Source organism: Chrysochloris asiatica, unplaced genomic scaffold (genome assembly GCF_000296735.1).
Source record: "Chrysochloris asiatica unplaced genomic scaffold, ChrAsi1.0 scaffold00110, whole genome shotgun sequence".
Taxonomy (NCBI): Eukaryota; Metazoa; Chordata; class Mammalia; order Afrosoricida; family Chrysochloridae; genus Chrysochloris; species Chrysochloris asiatica.
In genome coordinates this window covers 9920769-9938092 of record NW_006408628.1, presented here as the reverse complement: position 1 = coordinate 9938092, position 17324 = coordinate 9920769, and the positions used below count along the sequence as shown (strand labels likewise).

The 17324-nt window shown below is 53.2% G+C and overlaps 1 protein-coding gene across 1 annotated transcript; it reads right to left on the bottom strand.

The window, feature by feature from the left end:
• Nucleotides 1-1428: 1428 nt before the first annotated feature.
• Nucleotides 1429-15632, bottom strand: STK11IP (serine/threonine kinase 11 interacting protein). Its single transcript, XM_006867870.1, has 25 exons — nt 15560-15632; nt 13788-13993; nt 13555-13629; nt 13249-13344; nt 12846-12953; nt 11924-11995; nt 11377-11503; nt 11092-11195; nt 10873-10968; nt 10459-10500; nt 10151-10297; nt 9900-9984; nt 8866-9189; nt 8469-8682; nt 8415-8418; nt 8086-8193; nt 7822-7999; nt 4951-5172; nt 4751-4854; nt 3734-3831; nt 3456-3634; nt 3150-3231; nt 2885-2955; nt 2165-2394; nt 1429-1578 (listed from the first exon to the last, which is right to left on the bottom strand). Exons 1-25 carry the CDS (start codon nt 15618-15620, stop codon nt 1429-1431), a joined length of 3183 nt encoding a protein of 1060 aa, XP_006867932.1. The 5' UTR covers nt 15621-15632.
• Nucleotides 15633-17324: the final 1692 nt, after the last annotated feature.

The following is a 17324-nucleotide window of genomic DNA, read 5'->3' as shown; positions in this document are numbered from 1 at the left end:
AACAGGGGAGTCTCCCCTGAGAGGGCCTGAGTGAGAGAGAGTTTTCACCCAGTCCAGGGTGGCAAGTCACACAGCTCGGATCCAAGTCGCGTCTCCTCCACGTACAGCTGTGATCTCCAGCAGGTCACTCACCTCTGCTCACCTCTAAGTAGCACCTACTCTTCTCAGGCACCTGGCTCACCACCTGGCATGGAAATGCCCGCATGAGGGCTGCTAGCTGCTATTCATGTCCCAATCCATCAGACACACTTTGCCACAGTCCCTGTTTTGGGGCTTCTTGAGAGCAGCTTGACTTGGGTCCCTACCATGCCTTCCCTAAGCCCTCTTACCTCTGAGACCTACTCAGAGCGGGGGCCTGTCGAGTTAGGATCCTTTCAGAGGCCCCAGCTTCAGCAAAATACGTAACAAGGGGAGGGAGGCTCCCTTTAATTCACCCAACATCAAGTCTCCAGGGAGCTGGCTTTAGGCATGGGTGCAGGGCTCCCTAGCATCACCAGGACTTGGCCTGCCCTCTCCCCTCCCAGCTCTGATTTCTACTCTGCACATTTCCACTTTCAGGAATCTCTGTCCTCAGGGTCAGCAGCTCCTGCCGTGTCATTTCACAACTGCCACATGGGAAGGAAGTGCCTCTTCCTATTGCTCCAGCAAAAACCCAGAATGAGGCCTTGCTGGGCCAAACTGGGTCACATGAGCACTCTTGAGCCAACTACTGTGGCCAGAGAGGCCAAGGTGGAGGGAAAACCCACCGCCAACCGACCACATGGCTGAGAGTAAGGAGGGACTGACAGGTGGCTAGAGCGGACCAGCCGAGGCCACCATTCCTCAGCACCCGCTCACTCCCTGTCCCACCCTTCCGACTCCACACCACTGCAATGGCCTGCACTCCACAGTTTCCCAGCATAACTTCCAGGAAGAATCTAACTTGTCTGGCAGAGAGTTCCACGTCGGGCCACATCTCAGCCCACTGCCAGCCTGAAGACCAGTTGTCCGGGGGTGGGGAGAGAGTCAGGTGTTCTTCTTTGATCCAATCAGCAGTGGCCAGCGTGGGCCTGGTCTCACAGTAAAGTCCAGGAGCGTGGGCAACTTGTTCAGGAAGAGTCCTGTCAGGAGCTCCTGCTAGAAGAGGCCATGACAAAAGCCGCTCGTTACTAAGTACACCCAACACCTGTGACATCTGCAATGGGAACAACTTTATTGACACCTGAGAAAAAGTGCAAGGAAAACATTCCAACCGACCACTTAGCCTGTCCCCTGGGCCACAACTTCCAGAGGCCAGAGCTAGTGGGTCATCCGGGGCCTCACTGGCCAGCGCCAAAGGCTAATGAAGAAGTCCATCACCAGTCTTGAACCAGAGGCAGAGCCCAGGAGAAGGTCTGCAGCTCTGGCAGTCAGTGCTCCAGGCCAAGTCTGGGGGCAGCGGTGGAAGCCTCACCGGTCAGGTTCCAGAGCGTCATGAGTCACAGTCCGGAGTGCGATGGAAAATAATTCCTCCCAGGGCTCCCGGATCCAGGCTAGCAGTGCCGCCAGCTGCTCCGGACACACAACACGGAGCGCCCAAAAGCTCTCCAACCGAGATACCTGGCAGGCCAGGCAGTTAGTGAGTGGGACTCACTGGGGGCCACACCAGCATGGGGACAGGGAGGGCTCTGTAGGGACTTGCTGCTCCTCCTAGCTCATTCTCTGTGTCTCTCCCCATAAAACATCCTGAGTCTGAACCTCCAAAGGGCTCTCAGGTTGATCATTCTATTTCTGACACCCTCCTTGTCATCAGAATGGAAATTCTCAAGTCAAGTTGCATGCATCTAAATCTAGGCTTTAGCACTTGTGACCTAGAGAACTTAACATCCTGAAGGCTCAGTTTCCTCATCTCTAAAATGGGACTAGTAATGGCACCTACCTCATGGGGTGGCTATAAAGCTCAAGTGCCTGGTACACAGCAGGTGCTAAGACACAAACTCACAGGGACCAAGTAACTCACTGAAAATCACATGACACTACACAGCGGGGCTCCCACAGCTGACAGCTGCCTCCACATCCAACCCAGTGAGGCTCCCCAACTTCCTCTCACCCAATTCTGTTTTTCTTCCACCCTGACTGCCCATTCCAATGCTCCATGCTTCCTCCCTAGACCCACTTCCCATACCTCCCCCCACTGACCATCTACCTCATCATAGAAGACCAGCTGCAGGTCCTTGGGGGCCGAGCGGTAGAGCAGTACTGAGCTCAGGCTGCTGAGGGGCTGCTGCTCCCTGACATGAAAGGGAGCTGCCGGCTCAAAGGCTTCGCCAGATGCTGCTGGGGTCGGAGGTTCTGCCTGGGACCCTGCAGAATCCTCATCTAACAGGTACAGGGTGGACAGAGTCAGCAGTAGGGACACAGGGCTTACAGAGAGGCCTGGTGGGAGAAAGCCAGTGAGAACCTGGGTGGACCCAGAGAAGCCCAAGTCCCAGGTCAGCATTAGCAGCTTCCGGAGTCAAGAAGGCCACCATCAGAGGGGCCACAGAGCAACGTGAGCCCCTGGGGGCCAGAGTTCACCCTCTCCAAACTCCGAATGTCTAGCCTCCAAAACCTGAGAGGCCCAAGACAAGAAGAACCCAGCCACTGCCCTCCCCACTCGGAAAGGCAGTCTAAGCCTCCCCCTTTCCCTCCACCCCCACCACCTCTGAGTCAGAGATCCACTTCAGAGACCAATAAACCTGACAGCAAAGGTGTCTGGGCCGCTGAGGTCAGGCAGCTGCAAGCTCCCGCCCCCAAGAGAGACAGGGCACACAGAGGTGACGAGAGGGAGGAGAGATACCTGCTACAGGAGCACTACAGAGGTGCTGGGGACAAGAATGGACAGTCCCCAAGAGGCTCCCCAAACACTGCAGCACAGTGGCCTCACCTTCCACCAGGAACACCCGAAGGTAGAAGAAGCGGGGAGCCTCCAAGGAGGAGTCTTTGTCCAGCAGTGGCCTAGGGGGCACCGCAGACAAGGAGGTTAGCCGGGGATTCCAAGTGGGAGAGGGAGGGGACAGGCAGGAGGCGCAGGGCCTAGGGAAGGTATGGATCTGAGGGCAGGGTCCAGCAGGAGTACGGCTGGGGCTTTACAAAGAATGGATCTGTGTTCCCAGGGTTGCCATCGGGGCACCCCCACCCCATGGACTCACCAGAGCCAGTGCTGTGGGGTCACTACTTCATCTGTGGCACTGACGCAGCTCCTCCAGGTGGGGGGCAGAGATTGCAAGACATCTGGGCGGGCCAGCAAGAAGAGGAGCCCACAGAGGACCCTGACCTCCTCCACTCCAACCTCGCCACCCCAACACCTGCCCCTGCCCCATACTGCCAGACATCAGCATCATCTTCAACAGATGCAAGTTTGTCTCCACTGCTGGGTGCAGACATGGGGGCTCAGCCCTGGGCCCTGTTGCCCTGGCCCCGCCCACCTACCCATACTGTCTCTCCTCCTGTCTCACCAGTGAGCTCCCCCAGAAAAGCCCGGCAACACTTGGCATCTCGGGGTAGTAGGATGCAACTGCTCTCTCCGGCCACCCACTCCAGCCGCAGACTCTGTCCTGCCAGGCCCAACTCTATACGGCTCAGATCCTGCAGGGGGATGGCCAGGGTCGGCTGTAGCCAGCCAGCCGGAGGCCCACTGGGGAGACGGTGAGGGGCCAGAGTGACAGAAAAGAGTGAGGGTATATGAGAGCAGAGTCCCCCCACAACCTCCCCAGCTGTACCCCTGCTTACTCACCAGATCTCCCCTGTCACTTTCAACACATAAAGCCTGTGGTCAGACACCACCACAAGACACAGCATCTCCCCTGTGTGGCCTGTGATCACCAGTGGTACCTGAGGGGAGAGGAAACTGACAAAAAACAGAAACACAGAACCAGGGAGGCAGGCGCAAGCTGAGCGCTGAGTCATTTGTGAGATCTAAGTCATCAGAGCCCTGCCAGGTTTGTCCTTCGCTCTCCACCCCCAGCCCTGCCTCCACCCAGCCCCCACCTCCCACACACACCTGGAGGCAGCATTGGGAGATGTGAGAGGTGAGATGCATCACCTCTCAGTGGGTTTCCCTGGCCCTCCACTCCATCCCCACACCCGGCCAAGTTGGCTGGCCTAAACCACAAAACTGATCAATATCCCCCACTTCATATTATCTTTCCATAGCTCCCCATGGCCCTCAGGGTAAAGTCCAAAGCCTTGACAGACATGCGAGGTTGCTCTGAAATGGTCCCTACCTCCCCTTCAGAGTCTTCTCTGGACCTCTGCCCCCACCCCTATGTCCTTGCTTGTCACAGCACTTCACCCAAGAGTTAGGCCTTCCCCTGCCTCCACACACACACTGCCCCCTTTACCTAAGACCGCTTTCCCTACTCCATAAGTCATGAATCAGGATGGGCCTCAACACACCTCCCTAGGAGGGCGTCCCTGGCCAGCATGGGCAGGATGAGATCTGAGCCTCACAACCCATTCCGAAAGTACAACCCTGCCAGTCTCTCCCAGAGAGTATGGGCCCCAGGGCATGATGACCTACTCTAGCTCCTTAGAGCCCAGCTTCTAACAGACACTCCAAGAGGAGGGCCCAACATCAGCTATTTGTGATCATCAGAGAAGGTCCAACCACAGAGCCGCGAGACTCAGATGTCTGGGAGCAGTCCACGATAGCGGCTCCTGCTAGAGCTGCACTCCGAAGCCAGACTTGGTGGCTGCGGTGTGCGTGCTCCAGCTCGGTGTGCGGTGCTGGGACAGAGCCAGTGGCACACACCTTGAGACAGCACTGGAACTCCTCCTGGGCATCCGTGAACACCTCCACATCCAGAAACAGCCGGAGCCGGTGGTCCACCATGCGGAGGCCACAGCGGTCAGGGGCTGGGGGCCAGTGAAGGGCCATCAGCACTGGAAGCCCATGGCTGTGGCCCTCCCTCCCCCAGCCACCATCTCTGGGGCTTGCCTGTCTACACTCACGGGGACTAAGGTTCCAGCTATGGTGGTCTTGGGAGACAGGTGCCTGCAACGGGACACTGTCGATCCTGGTGTTGGGGTCACTGTGGCCAGAGGAGTCGCAGACAGAGCTGGAGGACGGAGAGCAAGTGGGGGACTCTTCCCCGTGTCTTTGCTCCTCGCTGGGAGGCAGAGCCAGGAGAACCACATGGTCACTACCACAGTTTGGACACACAGCAGGATGATCTGTAAAAAGACATGGGCAGACCCGAGTCCCCAACACAGCACCACAGCCACGCTCTTGTGCTCCCGTATCTCCAGCTTCACGCCAGACCCACTGTTTCCAAACCCACAAAACATCCTTTCCCAAGACCTGGAGCAGGTAGTCTCCTCAAACCTGAAGTGAGGCCCTTCCAGGGAGGTCCAGGCTCCCACATCTTGGGCCAACCAAGTACCACATTGCTATGTCTCTAAAAGACTGGATATCAATGGACTGGGGATGGCAAGGGGAAAACTGGTTAGTCCCAGTCCAAGCTCCATCAGTTAACGGCTGAATAATCTAAGGCAAGGCACTAAGCTCTCTGCATCTGGTCCCTCATCTGTAAATAAAGGCAATGAGGTAACACGTACAGAACACACATCGGCAGAGAGAAGATACACTGTGTGAACAGCCAGTGTGCTAACAACTGCACCATCAGTATTCCCCAAGCTCGTTCCCATCAAAACCCCCATGTGAAGGGGAAAGCAAGAGACCACAGAGGGAGGTTAACCAAAATGATAGAGGCAGAAGGCGACTCTGGGAGGAGTGCAGAGTTAAAGATGGCAGAGGCAAACAATGATCCCTGAGAACACGGCTGGACAGACACACAGGCTGAATGTGTGTGGGAGAAAGTGGGGCTATGCCCACAAATATATGCAGGTTTGACAGAGATTATTTGTTTCTAGGGATTTACCTATTCTGCTAGTAAATCCATGAGTGTGGTAAAGCACACAGGGGCAAAGTTATGGAAAAGTTTTACAACATAACTAACACCACCTTAGGACTCCTGGTGTGGCGCTGTGGGTTAACGCACCAGACTGCAAAGCTGTTTGACCTGCAAGGTTGGCGGTTCAGGCTCACCAGCTGCTCTTCGGAAACCCTATACAGAGTCGCTATGGGTCAGAACTGACTTGACAGCACTTCACAACAACAACAACACCTTGAGGGAATGAAGACCAGTCTTGGAGGACCCCCAGGTCAGCTGGCATAACACAGTCCACAAAGGCAACACTCTACAGTCTACTTTGGTGAGTAGCAAGCGAGGTTTGAAAAGTTTGTGAGTGGCCATCTAAGGTGCAACTATTGGTCTCTCCTGGACCAAAGGGAAGAAGAATAAAGGCAAGTGGAGACAATTAGCCTGATGGGCTAAGGGACCTTACGAACCTCAGCCTCCACGGCCATGAGACAGAAAAACTAGATGGTGCCTGCCCAGCCGGCACTACCAGATGCTGTCAAAGGGGTCGTATGAAGGTCCTGGATAGAGGAGGAGAAAAATGTGGAACAAAACAAAAGCATAGAAAAGACCAGGCTTACTTGGTGGACCTCAGTCCTATGGCCTTCAGTCAACCTTCAGGTCTGAAGATGAACTCCCCTCCCATGGCTCAAATTTTAACCAAACAAAAGAAGGTTAAAAGAGGAACAATATCACCACATACACGCTCCTTAGAACGATCAACCATTTCATCAAAAGGGCAGCATTTATCCAGGAGCACAGTTCAGAAGCGGGAGGAGGAGGAATGGAATCAGTTAACAGAGGGAAGAAGTGGGGGAAAGGGTGTTACACTGTGGGGTGTGGAGTCAGTGACATGAGACAAACTGGGTAGAAACTGCTGAACGGAAAACCGACCTGCTGTATACACCTTCACCCAATTCACAACAGCTAATAAAGAAAACTCTATCCAAGACAGCGGAGCTGCAAGTCAGGAGGACCTTTGCCTCCATGCACCTTACCAGACTGAAACCAAACCCACGGCCCTCAAGTAGATCCCAACTCGTAACAACCCCACAGGACAGAGCACAACTGTCCCCAAGAGTTTCAGAGACTAGAAATCTTTACGGAAGCAGACTGCTACATCTGTCTCCTGCAGAGTGGCTGGTGGATTCGAATTGCTGTGCCTGCCACCAAGGCTCCTACATGCCTTACGGTCACATTGAAATGGCCGGACCTGCTGGGGCCTACACCCGCCTGAGGCAGAGCAGATGGGGAATGCAGCAGAGATCCACTTTCTGAAAGAAAGACACCTCCTGCTCCAACAGCTGCCAAACAAGAGAAAAGTGACTCATAAAAATCACATGTTTCAACACAGATATCATTAAGAATGTATCTGTTTCCAAAACCTAAAGACAGTGCTTTTGACTCATCTATGACAGCAAAACCTCCTGGTCTCAAGGACAAAGGGTGATGAGATGCCATGAAACACGAGTCAACATTATCAAGGAGCCTACGAGGTCAGTCATGGAAGGACAGACAGATCCAACTTCCAGAGCATCTTACTCAACAGCCAGTCCTGTCAGAGGGGCAGCGTCACAAGCCAACTCTACAGTGAGGGCTCACTAGGCCTTACATCCTTTCTGAAACATTAGCCACATTTTACAGAAAGCCTTCACCTTATGAAAAAATAAGTGTGCTTAAGCCTAGTCACAGAGACTGTGTGTCCTGACTTGGAAGGGAGAAGATGGCTGGAGTGCAATTTTTCTTTCTCTTTTTGGGGGTAAACGTAGTAAGTAGGTATATTTCTTTTTCCTAGATTGTACTTCAGGCTGAAAAGTTGTTCCCACTACAAGCATGCTTTCCTCAGCCAGGTTCCTCCTCCCCTCTGGTGAGCATGGGCCAGAGGTCAACATCAGGATCGTACCAGTCTTCTGAAACAGAGGCCTCCAGCCATTCTCACTGTCCACTCCCAACCTGGGCTCCTCTAGCTGGAACTCATGGCCACAACGCAAGCACTGGCATCTGTCCCTCAGAGGGTCTGTTGCTTCCCCACACTGATACCAGGCTGTTGGGGTGGCTGGGGTCAACACAGCAAGCAGCTCCTGAAACGAGGCGGGCATTTCAGTGTGAGCAGGGGCTGGAAGCCACTCCTGCTGGACCTCCTAATCTGCCAGAAGCCTGGGCCCACCTGGACAGCTACATGGGCGTCAGGCTCCAGCACGACGTAGCGCCGTAACTGCGGGTCTGGACAGATGTAGGAGAAGCGCAGCCTGAGGATGGGGGGTGGCCCCGGGTCCTGCAAAGGAAGAGAGAGGGAAGTACCAGAGGGAGGCCGGAGGCATCGGGCTGACACTGGGAACATGGAGGCAAGTGGCAGCTCTAGGCCCCACACAAAGGCTTTTGGTGACACGCGTGCTATGGTACAGCAGTTCTGTCCTTGCAGAGCCCTCCCACAGCTCTGGGGCCACCCCGCCCCCACAGCTCCCCTCACAATACCCAGAAACACTAGTGGAGGACCAAGCTGTCAAAGCTGGCTCCAGAACAAAGGCCAGCACCTCTTGTGACCCCCACTCACTCACACCAGGTGCCGGTTCTCTCTGGGTCTGGGGCTCAAGCTCCATTTCAGCAGCCTCCAGACTCTGACGCTCCAGCCGTTCCAGAGTTCTAGCTGCTTGGAGTTCCACCTCCAACAGGTGGGTCGAGGTGACCCTGAGGAAACGCTCCCGGCCCCGCACACCCTCAGGCCCCTCCAGGGGACACACCAACATGGGCCGGCAAAGCTCCGCTGCAGAGAGACCCAGAGAAGAGCACTGGAGGGGGGAAGAAGCCCCCAGAAGCTCTGCCCTTCTGTGGGCAGGCTTCTATCCAAAGACCCTCACTGTCAATCTGGGCTCTTTGAGCCCTCCCAAGATACACCAGCATCTCCCCACCCCCATCTTCCCTCGTGGCTCTACCCCGGAGCACTCACCTTCCACTTCATTCTGCCCCTGTTCCTCCAGGTCCCCCATCTCCTCTTCCTCCTGGGGCTCTGGCCCCACCCTGACCTCCTCTGATGTTTCCTGTGGTGAGCGCCCAGGGCTGTGGGCTTCCTTCTCAGGGGGTGAGGGGCCAGGGGGAGGCTCTGGGCCCAGGGTACCCGGGGGCAGTGTGCTGACATTGGAGGTCTGTGAGGTAGCCAGAGGAGGATTCTCAGAGGTTTCTAGGTGACTCCTATACTGCAGCCAGTCACAGCCAAACCGTTCCCGGAAGCTGTTCATGAGCTCGAGCTCCCGATGCTGCCGTACAAACCAGCCTGGCCAGGTGGGAGAAGGCACAGTTTACCAAGGCCGCACTGTACCACATCCACCCCCGATGATGCCAGCGTTGCTTCTCACTGTGAACTACAGGTGTAGAAGGTGAGAGGCCAGGGGATCTGTCAGAAGGAGGCTAACATCTCCCCCAGCACCAGTCCTAAAATATGTTCGAGGGGACACTGTTGTCATGGGCACATCGAGGGCTCCGTGTACAGATTTGTAACGTACAGGTTTCCTGCAGGTGGGAAACATGCTTAGTTTCCACCCACCCTGCATTTCCCCAATGTATCTGGCCATAAAATAAAATGCTTGACAACTTTTGACACTCCATGAAATTAATGCTCCTTAATGCGTATTATAAAAGGCTGTGTAGGAGTAGCACCTTCTCCCTTCTCTAAACTAAAAGGAGAAAGGAAGAGATTCCGCCTACGACCTTCCATCCCACCAAAGATAAAGCCCCTCCTCCCATCCCTTCAGAGTCCTGGTGGAGTGCTATAGGATAAGCACTCAACCTCAAGGTCAGTTTGAACTGCAAGGTCGGCAGTTTAAACTCACCAGCTGCTCCTCAGAAACCCTATATAGGGTCGAAACCCAATACAGAGTCGCTATGAGTCAGAACCAACTCAACGGCACTTTACAACAACAACCCATCCCTTCACAGGAAAGGAAAGATCAGCATGTGCTGAGCTGTGGGGGAAGAGTGACTCACCAGCCGGGGTGGGGTCTGGAGTCCGGGGCTCTGGGTCAGTATCACTGGGCTCGGAGATGCTGGCCCGCCTGACACGCACTCGGCTCTGAAGATGGGGAGAAGAAAGACGTTTCTACAAAAGCCAGGGTCCATCATCCATGGCCACTAACCCAACCCAACCTAACCCCCACCCCACAGCAAGGACAAGGCCTTACTCTTCTGAGGTCATCAGAGACCCCACCCTGGACACAGGCAGCTTGGCCACCACTCACCTTAACCTTCCGAAGTGGGGGCCGGGCCACAACGCCCCCAGAGGAAGGACTGTCACTCCAGTCGGGGCCACCTGAAGTCTCAGTGGTACTCCTGACTGGCGCGGGCATAGGTGGGGATTCGGGACCAAGTCCTGAGGAGGTGGACGTCTGGTGTGTGACAACAGGAAGAGGTCAGAAGACAGGATCCTACTTGCCAACTGACCAGGGAGAGCTTTAGCCCCAACACTCCTCTGCTCCCTCACATCCCTCCAGATCCCCTCATGTCCCTCCAGATCAGCCCTTGCCCTCCCATCCTCCACCACACTGACCTGAAAATCGGTGAGTGACAAGACTTCGCCATCAAGAAGGAACTAGGCAAAGATCAAAGGATAGAGGGAGAGGGTCATGGTGGAAAGCCAGCCCCTGGGTGTGCTCCCAGGTCGAGCAGGAGCTCCACACCCTATAAGGCCACCAAGCTAAGAGGGCACTGCTGTTGTTAGTCAATACCGACTCATAGAAGCCCTGCATAAGGTTTCCAAGGGGAAGCTGGTGGGTTTGAACTGCCAATCTTGTGGCTAGCAATCCAGTGCTTACCTACAGTACCACACCAAGACTTTATAACAGTGACCCAGGTCCTCCTGATCCTTACTCAGGGATGAGGTAGGGGACAGACAACAGGGGGCAGGGTGGGGTGGGACTGGCAGGAAAGGGGAACGAGAAAAACACGGAGGAAGGTCACTCACCCCGGGAGCAGCATCCCTGGCACAGGGCGACAAGTACTGGGCAGTGGCTGCTCGGTGCGCAGGGTGGAACCACAGAGGGTTCCCCTCCAGGTAAAGCTGAAGGGGAGGACGAGGAGAACAAGGTGGGCCTGCGGCCCTCTCATTATGAAGATGGGCCACTGAGCAAATCATCAAGGTGGAAAGGGCCACAGAGCCGGCCCCTGAAACCCCGAGTCTCACCTTGCGGAGCTCCGTCAGCAGCCAGAGTGGCGACAGTTCCCTGTGCCCTTCCAGCAGGTTGTAGGCCACATCCAGGTGCCGCAGGTTCTTCAGCTGCTCCACGCCTGTGTGAAGAAGGAAGGAGACGGGGGAGAGGGCAGTGAGGGGCAGAGCACCTCCTGGCCAGGTATAACCCAGTGGGGCTCCAAAGGCATGAGCAGAGGCATGAGGTACCCAGCCTACTGCTCCCAACGCTGAGTCTACACTCCCCCGCTCCTCATCCCCCCATCCTCCTGCCCCACCCACCGAGCAGGCTCCGGAGCTCATTGCCTCGCAGTATCAGGGTCCCCAGAGCGACCCCTGAGGGTCCCATTCTGGGCAGCAAACGCAGGAAGTTATAGGAGATGTCCAGATGGTGTAGTTCCCACAAGTCCTAGGGGGACAGAAGGCGGGCAATGAGAAAGAGATCCTCATCATTCACCACCATCACAGTGCCGTTGTTGTTAAAGCCTGTGAAGGGCTTCCCAGGCTGTAGGTCTCTGTGGGAGCAGAAAGTCTCATCTTCCTGCCATATTGTAACCATCACAGTTCCTACTACGTTTTCTGAGCTAGGTGCTGGGCTATGCAGTCTGTTCCCACTCGTTTGAATCCTATTAAAGTAGGTAGTCCTGACACACAGCTATTAGAACTTCGAGATTTAAACTCTGGTTTGTTTTATGCTACAGCTGGAGTCTCCAAACAGTACTATCTCCCAGATGTGGCTCCACCCCAGGGCAAGAACCAGGGCCCAGCAGAAAGGATTAGGGCCAAGAAAGGCCAAAGCCGCTGGCCTTGCCAGGCTACCCACACTCACCATCAGGAAGGTCTCGCAATCCTGGACTTGATTGTGGCTCAGGTTCAAGACGCGCACAGCTGACAAGAGATGCTGAGGAAGACGGAGGTGGTAGAGAAAGGTCAGCTGGCCTCATTACCTTGTACACAAAGACAGTGTTCTACATCCTGCTTTGGTGAGTAGCAACTGGGGACTTAAACGCTTCTGAGCAGCCATTTAAATAAGGTACAATTACTGGTCTCTCCCCATCCTGAGGAAAGAAGAGTGATGCAAATCAAAGATGCACAGAAACAACTAGCCCAGTGTCCTCATGGAACATGCAAGCAATAGGCTCCACAACCCTGAGACCAAAACAATTAGATGGTGTCCAACTACTACGGTCAGCTGCTCTGAAAGGAATCACACTTGAAGGTGTTCAATACCGTGGAAGAAAAATGTGGAACAAAGCTCAAAAATCATAAAAAAAAAAAAAAAAAAAAAATCAGACTTATTAATAGGCTAGAAATTGGCCTAGAGAGTAGGGCCCTTAGCCACCTTTCAAGTCTGGAATTGATTCCATTTCCAGCTAATCAACAGACACGTCTATAGGAGGAATAGTAACACTGGGGAGACATGCACACTTCAGAATCATCAACCATCTGGGAGCAAAAGGGCAGCATCTACCCAAGGACACAGTTCAGAAGGCCTAGGAAAGGAGGACGAATAGCAACAGGCAACCCAGGGAGGAAGTGGGATAAGTGATGCTACATTGAGGGGATTGTAATCAAAGAGATAAAATAAAATATGCATGAAATGTTGAGTGGAAAGCTGACCATCTCTGTACTCTTCCACCCAATCCACAACAAGTAACATAAAAAAAGAGGAGATGGGAGAGGGAGTCTTGGTCTCCTTGAAAGACACACCCCTAGGCAGTCAGCGACTGCCTCCCCTTTGTGGTACTCACCAGGGAGCTATCTAAGGCGCTCAGGGAGTTGTAGCTGAAGTTGGCTGAGAGCAGCGCCAGCCAGGGCAGGGCAGAGCAGAGGTCACCGCCACAGGCAGAGAGGAGTTCCTGAGGGGCAGATGGGGGTTCACCACCTCCACTCTCAGCCCTCCCCACATCCAACCCAGCTCTACCACCCATTCTTCATGTACCGGACTCTCTCTGGAGGTGCAGGCTTTGAGAAAGCTCAGATCCCCATCCCCAAGTGAGGAGTCAGATGCTAGAAGATTTACAATACAGTGCAGTATGTGGGCAGGTGCAGGGTGCTCTGGGAGCGTGGAGGATAAAGCAAGGACCCTGGAGGGAGGCTGCAGAGTTGGAGACATCAGAGACAGACATATGGGTCCACCCCCATCCTCCTTACCGCTAAAGCCCGGATGCTCCTGCTGCAAATCAGGGTCTCCAGCTGGGAGTAGATGCCACGGAGGCCACGCAGACAGTGGAGGGGGACACTGTGGAGCTAGACAGGAAGAGAGGAAGGAAGGAAGACAAAGGTCTCATCCCCTCTCCAGGTGGCAGGTGGAGGGAGAAATTGACAAAGCCCAGATGCAAGAAATGGAAAAGTGGACACGTCACTACAGAGCAAGTTACCCTCCAGTGCGGCCCCCATGCCCAATATGACTGCGTCAAGCTGGGTTTTGTATACCAGCAGCCCGCCCAGGCCCCATACCTCCAGCTGTCGAAGGGACTTGAAGGGGAAAATCTTGATGGGCCCTGGGGGGCTGGGGCCAGGGATGTGGACCAGCTAAAAGAAACAGCACTCAAGTCAGGGAGGCAGTGCAGATCTCTTCCCTCAGCAAGACTTCCTTCCAGCCACTACCTGCAGCCCTGATAGCATCCTGTCCTAGACCCAGCCCCCAGCCCCCCACCCTGATAAGTGCTGCCCACTCCCATCCCTGGGACCTTGAGTGAAAGTGCTTTCTGCAGTACGTCAAAGAGGAACTGGAGCTGGAGGATGACTGGGGAGTCGGCGGGGTGGGAGGGCAGAGCCACGAAGCCTATCTGACCAGGACTCCATGGTCCTAGGTGCAGCTCAAACATGCGGTTCAGCTGCTGCAGGGTGACAGTCAGCAGGCTCAGCGTGCTGCAGCCAGACAGGACCACGTCCCCTGGAGGAAGAGGCAGAGAGAAGGGCAGCATAATCTCTAAAAGAGAGGCACTACCAGTTCTGTCTGAAAGACTTGAAAACTGAAGCTCAAAGTAATTAAGAATCTTGATTAAGGTCAGATAACTACTAGGCAGTTGCTACTTCTGCCTGAACTCAAAGTCAACGTGTATGCTACTTCAAGTAATGCCAACCATCTATTGATCAATTGCTGCAGCGCCACCACACCCAGGTACTGAGGGCAGCAATTAGAACAATAACACTACCACCACTAGTAACATTATTTGTACAAGCATTATACCACACACTTTACTTGAATTAAAATTAATTCCCGTAACAACATTTGAGGTAAATAAAACCATTATGCCATTTAACTGGGAGAAAAGTTGAGGCTCCAAAAACGTACACAGCTTGGCCAAGTTTGAGAGAGTTGGAATTACAACCCAGTCGGACTCCAAACCTAATGTTTTTCAACTAATGTCACAAGACATGAGCATAATCTCTTTAAAGTGTTTAAGAGAAAAGGACTAAGGTCCACCTGACCCAAGCCATGGTATTTTCAATAACCTCATCTGCATGGGAAAGTTGGGCAATGAATAAAGACTGTAGAAGAACTGATGCATTTGAGTTATGGTGTTGGAGAATATTAAAGGCACCATGAACCACCAAAAGAACAAACAACTCTGTGGTGGAAGATACAGCCAGAATTTCCTTAGAAGCCAGGAAGGCCAGACTTCGTCTCTCATACTTCGAACCTATTTTCAGGAGAAAACAAACCCTGGAGAAGGACATCATACTTGGTAAAGTGGAGGGTTAGCAACAAAGGGGAAAACCATGAATGAGATGGATTGGCACAGTGGCAGCAACAATGGGCTCAAGTGTAGCAACAATTGTGAGGCTAGCGCAGGACCGGGCAGTGTTTGGTTCTGTTGTGCATAAAGTCACTATGAGTCAGTATCAACCCGATGGTACCTAACAATAACACACCTAATGTCAAAGGAACCCTAGTAGCATAGTGGATTATGCATTGGGCTGCTAACCTCAAGGTAAACAGTTCAAATTTGCCAGCTGCTTCGGGGGAGGATGAGACTTTCTGCTTCATGAGGAGTCCTGGTTTAGTGTTATCAAGCACCTAACTGCTAACCACAAGGTCGGCAGTTCAAACCCACCAGCCACTCCTTGAAAACCCTATACAGGGTTGTTATAAGTCATAACAGACTCAAGGGCACTTAACGTAGTTACTGTCTTGCTACACACCAGTGATTATGGGCAGTCCCCAGCTCCTCAGAGTTTATAGTTAAGTAGTGATCACTTCCCTTTGAGATTATCAGAGAACGTATAGAGGAAGTTACACTGGAGTTTGGCCTTGAAGTATGGCGACGCTTTAGACCGTCAAAGACAAAAGATACTGTCAGCACCTGGACCGTGGAAGAGTAAAGATATAAATGAACTCTGACATCCAGACCCCCGTGTCCCTAAGCAGTCATAACTGAGTGATTTTTATGGGGGCGTGGCTCAATAAAGTAGGATGCACCTCACGTCTCCCCAGCCCAGATGGAAGACCACTCACCCGACTGCCGCAGCAGCCCCGCGAGCTTCCAAACTAGGGAGTCCCGCGGGGCCGTCGTCATGGCCACGGGACGCCGGGGGCGGAGCCTGAGGGGAAGAGGAAGCGGAAGAGCCTCAGGTGGCTGGTAGTACCAAAAGCTCACGGCGACCGCGCAAACCGAGGCTTCAAGGGGAGTTAAAAGCAAGAGGATGTGGAAAAGCGTCCTTCTGGGTCCTCTTTAGAGGGACACGAGGGCGCGTAGCCAGACTGACCCGCCCGTCCGGCCCACCTACCAGCTCGGCAGCCGGGCGCCTAATAATGATAAACAGGAAGTCCCGCCCTGAATGAAGGCTAGCCAGAGGGAGAACCGGAAGGCACGCCTCCGCAGTCTGACACCGCTCCCAATCTTGCAAACGTGGCGAATGGGGGCGGTCCTAGGACGCAGAGCTGGGCCCCCCAACACTCCAGCTCCGCCTTAGGGCCCCGCTCAGCTCGCAACGGCCCCGGGGCCTGTGAGGAAAGTCTGACAAGTTGTTTACCGACTGGGTGGGGAAGAAGTTTGAAGAAATGGAATGTTCAGGAAAACGCATGTCCAAAACAGACACTTGTTTTCCAATCAGAGCCTGACTGTCAAACGGAGTCGCTGAGGCTGGCGTGGGTGTCACCTTTGGGCGCCTTTTGCTGCTTTTTTTTAGTCTACAAATGAGCTCTTTTTTCCTTCTAATTCTATCTGCGATTGATAATGCTTCATATGTACCTTGTTGTTGTGTGCCGTGGAGTTGGTTCCGACTCATAGCGACCCTGTACAGGGTTTCCGAGGCTGTAAATCTTTACGGAAGCAGAAAGCCTCATCTTTCTCCCACGGAACAGCTGGTAGTTTCGAACTGCTGACCTTGCGGTTTGCAGCCCGATTGGTAACCACTACGCTACCACATGTACCTAGTCCTTAGTTTTTTGTGTGTTTTCTCATAACAACTGTATTACCCCAGGTTTGAAAATGAAAAATCAAATTCACAGAGACGAGGTTATTTGCGAAGGTCGTTCAATTAGTAACCGATAAAGCCAAGACTGCCAAGTTTCTGGTTCCAAGTTCCCATTGTAGCTTTCCCCAGGTTCCTGGTCAATACTGACGTCACTACAGAACTAGAATGTGTTGTTATAAATACCACCGAGTGGGTTCTGACTCATAACGACCCTCTATTTAGGTAAAGAAAAACGCCTTTTAACAGACTTTCTAGTTTTTAAGGAGAACTTCTTTTATGAAGTGCTATTTATTCTACAGAGGAAAATAAAAACGAATCATGTTGTGTAAGCCAACTGAGGGTAAGAATAGAGTCATATTCATCTTCCAAGGTGCCAGATTTGGTGACGCTAATTTCCTAATGGGTCTCTGGGAGGTACAAATGGTTAAAGTCACCCAGAGGCACCTCAGAAAACATGCCTGGGGATCTGTTTCCAAAAGATGGTTTTAAAAATCCAATGGAGTAGTTCAAACAGCAACTAGCATCAGCATTTCCGAATGAGTAAATATATTTGAAATGACAACTTATGCTCCTAAACCAAACAACGTAGGATAAGGACTGTGAACCACAAGTTTGGTGGTTCAAGCACAGCTGCCTATCTATGGTAGAAAGATAGGCTTTCTGCTCCTGCAAAGATTTATAGCCTTGGAGACCCATATACAGGGCCACTATGAATCAGAACCCACTCAACGGCATGTAACAACATGTATAATCTGATGGAGCCTGGTGGGCTAGACAATGGACTGCTAACTGTAAGGTCATGG